Source organism: Naegleria gruberi (assembly GCF_000004985.1).
Source record: "Naegleria gruberi genomic scaffold NAEGRscaffold_19, whole genome shotgun sequence".
Taxonomy (NCBI): Eukaryota; Heterolobosea; class Eutetramitea; order Acrasida; family Naegleriidae; genus Naegleria; species Naegleria gruberi.
The window spans coordinates 429,448-438,240 of record NW_003163308.1 but is presented as its reverse complement, the minus strand read 5'-3'; the positions used below and the strand labels follow the sequence as shown (position 1 = coordinate 438,240).

Here is an 8,793-nt window from a genome sequence, read left to right as displayed (position 1 = left end):
ACTATCATGAGAAGGGTTCCAATTTACATCAATGAGTGCAACTCTATTTGCTCCCATTAAATTAATACCTTCACAACCGGCAAGTGTTGAAATAAGTAGAACTGTAATATTGTTAGTATTATCGTTAATCTTATCGATACAGGATTGTCTTTGATCAAATGGAGTACTTCCATCAAATCGCATAAAATTAAGTTGACCTTTTGCATCCTTATCCTTATTGTATCGTTTAAGAGTGTTTTCAATGAAATTCAAGGTGTTAATACTTCTACTGAATACTATGAGACGATCTCCTACGCTTTTACATTGAAACATAACACTGAATAAGAGTATCATTTTACCTCCATTATCTAGTGCTCCTCTCTTGTATCCCATATTTTCTGGACATTTAAATATTTCTGATAAAATAGTTTTTGCTATTGCTTCAGTACTATCCTTCTTTTGAGGTTCTTTTCCTTCTTCCCCAGTATCAACCTCTTTATCTATGTATGATTCTATCTCCTCATCATCTATTGAGGGATCAAACACTTCACCATTATTTGTTTCTTCTTCAGCTGAATACGATTCTTTTTCCTTCTTTTTAGAATCTTTGGCTTCCTTCTCAATTTTTTGGGTTTCTGCTTGTTTTTCTTTCCACTTATAGTAATTATACAGAACATCTGGATGATTACAAAGCATGATAACCACATCATAGGTCCAGAAGATACTCGGCTTTCCAATTAATTTGAGAGAATCAATCAGAATTTTGTACATTTTTCTTTGAATTTCACTATTTGACAAGGTCAATAGAATTTCTTGTTTTTGAGGCAACAACTTTTTCAAAAGGGATGCATCTCTTCTCAAAATGATGGATTTAACTTTTTCATATAATAGCCATGATCTTCTTCTAGCTATTCTACGTTCATAGGGTATTTTGGAGAGTTGTCCTTTTTGAATTGGCTTGGAATATTTCCTCTTGAATTCATTCTTTTCTCCCAAGTACATTGGACATACAAAATTAATCATTGTCCAATATTCCAATAAATTGTTTTGAAATGGATATCCAGTTAAAATTATCCTCTTTTGTGTATTTACAGAGTTTAAAGCACGAGTAATTTTTGAAGATAAATGACGAATTTTGTGCCCTTCATCCAAAACTATGACATCAGGTCCTGGGTTTAGTAAATATTCCTTAAAATCTTCATCTACACAAAGTGTTCTAAACATATCATAGGATGTTATCATAACACCACCATTTTGTTGCCAATTTGCTGTTGTTTTTTTTCTATCCTGAATTGAGTTCTTTGATGAGAGTAGGAAAGGTTTAATACATGAAATATTAGGATCAGAAACCCATTTTTCAATTGTTTTAAATTCTCTTTCCCAATGAGTATTTACAGATGCTGGTGAAACAATAAGAGCAGTTTTAGCTTGCTTCTCAGCGAAAAATATATGTAAAAATCTTTCAATGTTAATAAATTATTTCATAATGATCATGATACATACGAAGCTGTTTGTAAAGTTTTTCCCATGCCCATAAAATCAGCAAGAATACAGCCATTTCCCTTTGCAAGATTTTCCCAAAGAAACTTTACTCCTCTCTTTTGATGTGAGTATAATTTATCCAACATCATTTGAGGGAATTGCTTTGATAATCCAAGTAAATCCTCATTTGTGCATTCCTCTTCCTCTTTTCTTTTCAAGAGATCTTCCTCTCTTGCATGTTCTATTCTTTCTGGATCTTCATCACTTATATCACAATATTCAGCTTCATCCAAATCCATTACATTTTCATACTCATCTCCAGGTTCATAATGTGAATGAGATTCATACATTCTATCTTCCTCAATTTCATCCATTTGAAGCATTTGCTCAACAAAATTTGGTTGTGCCAACAAGGAAACTTCACATGTTTCTTCCATAATCGGAGGCGTTAAATCATCCAACACTTCAGCACTAGGAATCGGAATCTCTACAGAAGGAGGAGGAAGAGGTTGCTCAAGTAGAGGCGGTGTAGAAGGAGATAATTGTTGTGACTTTTTCTTTTTTTCATTCTTCTTTGTTTTCTTATTTTCTTTGGTTTTAACATCCTTCTTATCCTCTTTCTTTGATTTCTTTTCCTCTTTTTTCTTTTTCTTAGGTTCGCTACTATTATTATTACTATTAGATGATGAAGAAGAAGAGGCTGAAATTTGGTTTTTAAGATCAGTCACTTGATTTTCCAACGAACTATTCCGATTATTAATAAATCCTCTCTATTCTTTACAATAATTTGCACTTACTTTACTTTTGTTACCAACTCTTTAATAATATTGAACAAGTCTAAATTTGTTGGATTTGTATTATTCGGAGAGTTCATCAGATCATTTTGACTGGATGATGAACCTCCTCTATCCATCCTCTTTCTTGTAGCCTAGTTTTTTTTAATTTTGTAATAAATTTTAATGAAAAATTGTATTAAAGAGGATCAAGGCTAGATTTGAAATTTTAAAAGATGAATCAATCATACACATAAATCAAACATTCATCACAATCTTCCTCAATAATATATTTGTTAATTCTTATTAGTTATTTGTAATTCAAAAAAATAATTTAAAGCCTTTCAAAATATTCCCTATACACCAATGCATAAAGGATGAAAATTAAACAACAAGCACTTGTTCCGAATGTTGATCGATCGGAAGAAGACTTGGATTTGATGAGGATTGAAATTCTGAAATTACTAATTGTTTATGTAAAGAGCAAGACTAGTTTGCTATTCTTATTATTTAAAGATGAATATCAGGATGATTATTATTACAAGAACAAGAATAGGATATTTAAATGGTTGAATAATTTTAAAGTTGATGTTCAAGGTCGGAAAGAATCATTGAATACTATATTGAATAATAATTGGTTGGAATTAAATGTTAAATTTATTGTAAATAGTTTGGTAGAATCTTTGGGAGGTGGAGTGGATATTTTGACCACACTCGAAAAATCTCAATTTGTACAGTTAATGACGATTAATAAGGAATTGCCAACAATTATTAAATATCTGAACGAGTTGAAAGATGGTCAACCAATTCCAAAAGAAATATTGATCTATCTTGACAAATGTGGATTTATTTGGGGTAAAACCAAAACATATCACGAGTATATTTCATTTATCATCAAACAAATTAGACTAGTTTTAAAATGTGAATCATATAGAAAAATCTACCTAAAGGGAAAGAATGAATTTATTCCTGTGGAACATTTTCAAAATGCAGAAGTAACACAGCCATTGAAAGAAAAATTTGGAATTCAAAATTGTTTATGGATTCCTGGAATTTATGAAAGCAACTCACTTCCATTGACAAGTGGAGGTATTAGTATTTCTGTGAAAGGATTTGGAGTATTCATTCAATTACATTCACTTCTCAAGGATAAACAAATATATTATTCTCTCGATAGAAACGAATTGATATTACACGAAATTATACATGCATGTAGGGAATGTGTTGGATCTGAAATGTTTGAGGAAGAGTTTGCTTACTCTCTTTCACCAAGTAGACTTAGGAAATTGCTTTCTCCAATTACAAGAGGTTCATCAGAGTCATTGCTTTTCTACTTGATTTCAATCATTAGTATCACATCAGATCTTCCATCTTTTCCAAGATGGTTTGCCAGAGTATCAAAGATACCATTCATAATACTGACACTTATTGGATTGTTTCGTCTAATGAGAAGCAAACAATATTTAAATGGTGCCTTCAACTATTTAACGGTGAAACAAAATATTTCGCCATCCACAGCTTCATGCATTCTATTTAGATTAACAGATGATGAAATTTTAATGCTCTTCAATCTTTTCAAACAAAATTCGAATACAGGAATCAGAGAAATAGTATCAAGAAAATTAGAACAAGGAATTGATATTAATCAGAGATGGTCAGTTATTGTGGATAGATTTCTTCCCTCTTTTCAAAATGTATCAAAATTATAAGAATGTTCGACAATGAAGTAGAATCTAGTACACAATAAAATCATCTACAGTTTTGCAATGGAAGGAAGGATTATCTGTAGTTTCACCTATCGATTACAACAACTTGTGTGAAACTTCTTTGCTTGTTCTTAGTTGAAGGTTGTAAGAGCGAATTCCCCTAGAAGCCCAAACGATTTAGGGGTTCATTGCTAAAATAACATTTTTTATGTGTTGAATGGTGAAAATTGACTTTAATGTTTATTACCAAAATGTCATTCAGATATTTACAAGTTACTCAGTTGCATGCCTAGAGAAATAAATACTTCAAAATTGAGGGAATAATTTACAGGGTAGGTAGGGGGTAGATGTTAGAAGGAAAATTATGGTTGACCAAACAACTTTGGAGTATGGATTTGAAAGTTAGATGGTGATGTAATTGTGACATCATCATCATCCATATTATCAAAAACAAGCTTACGACAAACATTCTTATATGATTGTCCAGAAGCTTGTTCCATTAAAAGTTGATTATGTGTATCTCTTCTCAATTCCTCCTTAGCTCTCTTATAAATTGCAAATTGTTCTGGAGGTTGAACAACTCTTTTTGAAACAGGAGTACTAGCAAACATTATCTTTGGATTCACAAAATGTAAACTTGGTGAAGCACATTCGATGGTTTGATATTGAATAGTTTGTGGATGACACATTTCAGACTAGAGTGCGAGTGAATATTGGAAGTGAAAAATGGCGGGCAATCAATTCGCTATTGGTTGCTGTGTGGCAATGTTGTTGTTGTGTTTTTTTGGATGAATAAATAAAAAATTACTGCGTCGGCTTCTTTTTAAAACCACACAACAAAGATAATAATAACCAGCCAGAAATTTTGGTGTTGGTACAAATTGCTCCGTTGAACGACCTGTTTAATGCACTGCAGGATTCGTTGGGCGCCTAAACGATGCGCATCAATTTGATGTTATTAACACCTATTGCAGTGCTCTTCTTGAAGCCTCTCATGATTTACCCAAAAATACTTATTATTACCTTCACACACTGAACTACATCACATCAGTGAAACCTCCTCTTCTTCAACCACTGCACTGAACCATTAACGGCTCTAAACGTTGATGTTCACACGATGTGTGTGTGGATAAGCTAATTGTTACAGTTTTACAGTTCAACTACAACAGCTCTCAAGTAAATGCTGCAGTAGTATTAAATGGTTGGGCGAACCAATAGAATATATGTTACAATGATGAAACATCTTTATAGTTCAATACAATAAGAGTGAGTTTTGGGAGCCGTGTTGCTTTTGTTGCTTTGTAATCCAATCAAGAAATGTTTGTGATTATTTGTGCACAATTTACTGAAATTAGAAAATTTTGGTAAATTAAGAGATTCGTGTTAAAAAATAGAAGGAACGGACTGAAACATCAAAATGAAGGTATAATAGTGACAATTGTTATTTTGAAATTAATGTGGGTCTGTCTTTCTTTTTCATGTGATTTCAAACCAATAAAAGAAATAAATTAAAAAGTGCCAAAATTCAACTACAGATTTTTTAAAAAAGTAGATTCTCAATTGACAAGTTTACAAATCAAACTACTGTTCACTTCGTGTTAAACTACGGATGTTATTGTTCAAGTATGAATTGGTTGTGTGAGGTTTCCAATAGAGGAAGTCCACGTCGGTCTTGTGGTCAAATATGATGATTCGAATAAATCCAATTCACTAAAGGAGTTGGTGAATAACTGGACTAAATGCACTTATTGGAAACATTTTAGAGCCTTTCTGTAGTGAGTCACATTGTAAGGTGTTTACAGTTTTGCTTGACCATTACCTTAATTTTCACAACAAGTCAACCAATCCTCATCTCCTTCAGTTAAAAAAATATCTACAATCTTGATTAATATCACCATTCATCCTTTCACGGTAATGAAATTAAAAGAACAAGACATTAAACAATAATTAAAAGATGAGATTGACTTGATGGTCCAACAAACAAATAGTTCAAAATCATTGAGGCAAACACAATATTTATGAATTTCACATTATGAAATATTTAGAACAAGATTGAGAACAGAAATGGCTATTTTATTAAGTGCAAATCCCATCTGTTTTTTGTGGTAATTGCAATTATTCAAACTCTTAGTGACATTGATCAATTAATTTACAACTTTTTGTTTTTGTAACATGTATGGGAATGGAGGTGATGGTGCTGTTTGCTGATAACTTCCTGTAAGTGGAATATTTGGACATAAATTAATCAAGTGAGGAGGAGGTGGTGGAGGAAATAAAAACCAATTTGGTTGTTGTGAATTTTCATCTGCAAATGGTGGCTTGAATGAGGTATCAGGGAATGGAGGAATTGAATTTTCTGGTGTTTTTGTCATTTGACCTATTGCATGAAGTACATTATTAGAAATATGTTGAGTAGGATTACTAGCAGCAGAAGATGATGTTGTTGTTGTTGTTGATGATGTTTGTATTGTTTGATTATTGTTTGTATTTGATAAATTATTTTGTAAGATCATCATTGTTCCTGATGCTGAAGGATTTGGAAGAATAACTCCATTTTGTACAAGCATTCCATTCACTAGTAAAGGTACACCCATCATCATTTGTTCGGGTTGTACTCCAATCATTAAACTTGGAACTTCCTTTGCGTCTTCTTTAGGCACTTGTTGAGTTGAAACCATGAGAGCACTTGTAGGATCTCCAACAAATTGAGCAAAAAAAGCTCTTACATTGGTTTTATGTCTCCAACCTTTGCAATGAAGTTTTCGGACAGAAATTGAATCATTTGTTAAAAATACATCACAATAATCGCAATAGAATTTAGGCATTTTTTTACTTCTTGTTCATTTGCGAATTTATTTAAATATAAATTTATTATTTGATGAAACTATTGAAAGTGAGGAGAAGAAATGAAAATTTACTTTATCTTTACTGATAGCTATTAAGAACAAGAAAAAGGACAAGTTTACATTTAGGATTTTAATGTTGATTTGATTAGTTAGGAAATTTTTTGGAAATGTTGCAAGCGCCGTTAGATCAGTTGGTTAGATCGTCAGCTTTACACGCTGAAGGTCAAGGGTTCGACTCCCTTACGGCGTATTTTTTATTTCTTTAAAACGCGAACAGTTTTGAAGCTTTTTATTTATGTAATTATTGAAGCTTTTGTATTATTTATTTATTTTAGTTAAACTTTCAATTACCCACATAAGCTGTATCAAGTGATAGGTCCAACAAATATTGTTCAATACACTCAAACTATTAGCACAGCAATCAGAAACAGATTGGCTAACATACAGCCATCAAAAATTGAATTGGTATAATAGTGGTACTAGAGCAAAAGTCAATGAAATAGTATTGATTTACTACTTGTTAAATCATTTCACGAATTTTCTGGATCTTATCTTATGGATTATTCCTTAAAAGCATCATATTATGTAAATGATATCCAGCTGTCAAACAAGGCCTCCAATTTCACTGATATTAGAGGTTCTTCATTGATGATTAATGCTATGGATACCTGCCATTGATGCCTGCAAGTATAATGAGGAATGGATTATGTGATCCCACTTTCAATATATTTAATTATTTGATGAAAACTGTTGAAAGTGAGGATTGGAATATGTAACTCATTTGAACTTAACAGAATCTGTTAAATAAACATTTGTTGTAAAAAAGTTTCAAATTCAAAACTGAGAGTTAAATATAGATTTGAATCTCAGAATACTTTATCTTTAAATTACTATTGAGAACAAGAAAATCAAAAAAAACAATCAACACTTTTAATAATAATGGCATCTAAATTTCAAACACAAAAGTATCCAAAAACACCACATTTACCATTCTCTCCCGAACATCAAGATGATGATGTTGTACTTTCCAATCAACATTGTACACAATTTGTTGGTCAAGAAGTGATTATTACCGAAAAGATGGATGGTGGCAATTGTCAATTATTTCAAGGAAAGATCTTTGCTAGAACAACAAATAAGGAGGCAACACATGCAAGTTTTGGACCTATCAAACAATTATATTCTCAATTTTCATTTCTGATACCTGATCATTTAGTATTGTTTGGAGAGAATATGTACGGAATTCACTCTATAGAATATAATAATTTGAAATCATACTTTTATTTATTTGCAATTTTAGATTTACAAGATAATAGATGGTATGGATGGGATGAAATGATCAATTTTATTAATGATAATGATTTATCGAGTATGGTTCCAATTGTTCCAGTTCTATACAGAGGTACATTCACTTCTCTTGATGAAATTAAACAATGGATGGATGAAAGAATTAAAGATAAGAAGATTAGTCAAGTCGGAGGAGGAGAAGGTCTAGAAGGATTTGTTATCAAATCAACTCAAACATTTGCAAACAAGGATTTTGAACGAAATATTGCCAAGTATGTAAGAAAGGGTCATATTCAAACAGATGAAAATTGGGGAAAAACATGGAAAAGTGCTAAAATAAATTATGAATAAATTTTAAGAATTTTAAATTATATTTATATGGTTTTTTTTAGGTTCAACAAATTTAGTTTTGTGGGCTGAGAGCAGGGAAGTCCTTTTCCTTGTTGATGACTGGACGTGGCTTCTTTTGGCCTGAGGCTGGCTTGGCACCCTTTTGACCCTTGTTTTGTGGCTTACCACCCTTTCTATCAGTTCTTTCTGGTCTGTCTTGTCTTGGACCTCTTGGTTGCTTTGGACCTTCCAACAATTCCTTATCTCTTCTTTCCTTGATCTTTTCAATTGAAGCAGTATCTAAGAATTCAGAAACAGCAACAGTCTTTGGCTTAGAAGCAGCAGACTCTTTTCAGCAGCCTTTTCAACCTTCTTCTTTTCCTTTTGGAA

The 8,793-nt window shown here is 32.0% G+C and overlaps 6 protein-coding genes and 1 non-coding gene across 7 annotated transcripts in view; 3 read left to right on the top strand and 4 right to left on the bottom strand.

Moving 5' to 3' along the window:
- Nucleotides 1–2,374, bottom strand: part of NAEGRDRAFT_48540 (uncharacterized protein) — a gene marked incomplete at both ends in the record, with an annotated part of 3,491 nt that extends 1,117 nt beyond the window's left edge. The window contains 3 exons of the mRNA XM_002678091.1: nt 69–1,195; nt 1,483–2,136; nt 2,259–2,374. Of these exons, the coding sequence (XP_002678137.1) occupies nt 69–1,195; nt 1,483–2,136; nt 2,259–2,374 (1,897 nt within the window). The remainder of the gene's footprint in view (nt 1–68; nt 1,196–1,482; nt 2,137–2,258) is intronic.
- Nucleotides 2,375–2,611: 237 nt separating this feature from the next.
- Nucleotides 2,612–3,943, top strand: NAEGRDRAFT_66744 (uncharacterized protein; the record flags this gene model as incomplete). Its single annotated transcript, XM_002678206.1, has 1 exon — nt 2,612–3,943. One exon carries the CDS (start codon nt 2,612–2,614, stop codon nt 3,941–3,943), a length of 1,332 nt encoding a protein of 443 aa, XP_002678252.1.
- Nucleotides 3,944–4,143: 200 nt separating this feature from the next.
- NAEGRDRAFT_79477 (uncharacterized protein) lies at nt 4,144–4,719 on the bottom strand. The gene has a single exon (XM_002678090.1). The coding sequence runs from the start codon at nt 4,627–4,629 to the stop codon at nt 4,303–4,305; it is 327 nt and encodes a 108-aa protein (XP_002678136.1). The 5' UTR covers nt 4,630–4,719; the 3' UTR covers nt 4,144–4,302.
- A 1,365-nt stretch (nt 4,720–6,084) lies between these two features.
- On the bottom strand, nt 6,085–6,765 carry NAEGRDRAFT_66742 (uncharacterized protein; the record flags this gene model as incomplete). The annotated part of the gene is made up of 1 exon (XM_002678089.1): nt 6,085–6,765. The coding sequence occupies one exon, from the start codon at nt 6,763–6,765 to the stop codon at nt 6,085–6,087; it is 681 nt and encodes a 226-aa protein (XP_002678135.1).
- Nucleotides 6,766–6,962: 197 nt separating this feature from the next.
- On the top strand, nt 6,963–7,036 carry NAEGRDRAFT_t270. The gene has a single exon. It is a non-coding gene; the product is annotated as a tRNA-Val (tRNA).
- A 689-nt stretch (nt 7,037–7,725) lies between these two features.
- On the top strand, nt 7,726–8,424 carry NAEGRDRAFT_66741 (uncharacterized protein; the record flags this gene model as incomplete). The annotated part of the gene is made up of 1 exon (XM_002678205.1): nt 7,726–8,424. One exon carries the CDS (start codon nt 7,726–7,728, stop codon nt 8,422–8,424), a length of 699 nt encoding a protein of 232 aa, XP_002678251.1.
- A 52-nt stretch (nt 8,425–8,476) lies between these two features.
- The window catches only part of NAEGRDRAFT_66740 (uncharacterized protein), a gene marked incomplete at both ends in the record, with an annotated part of 650 nt that continues 333 nt past the window's right edge, over nt 8,477–8,793 (bottom strand). The window contains one exon of the mRNA XM_002678088.1: nt 8,477–8,751. Coding sequence (XP_002678134.1) covers nt 8,477–8,751 — 275 coding nt within the window. The remainder of the gene's footprint in view (nt 8,752–8,793) is intronic.

What these genes read in the sequence shown, in the direction of transcription:
- NAEGRDRAFT_79477 (XM_002678090.1), bottom strand. Translation starts at nt 4,629, where the DNA reads ATGTGTCATCCACAAACTATTCAATATCAAACCATCGAATGTGCTTCA.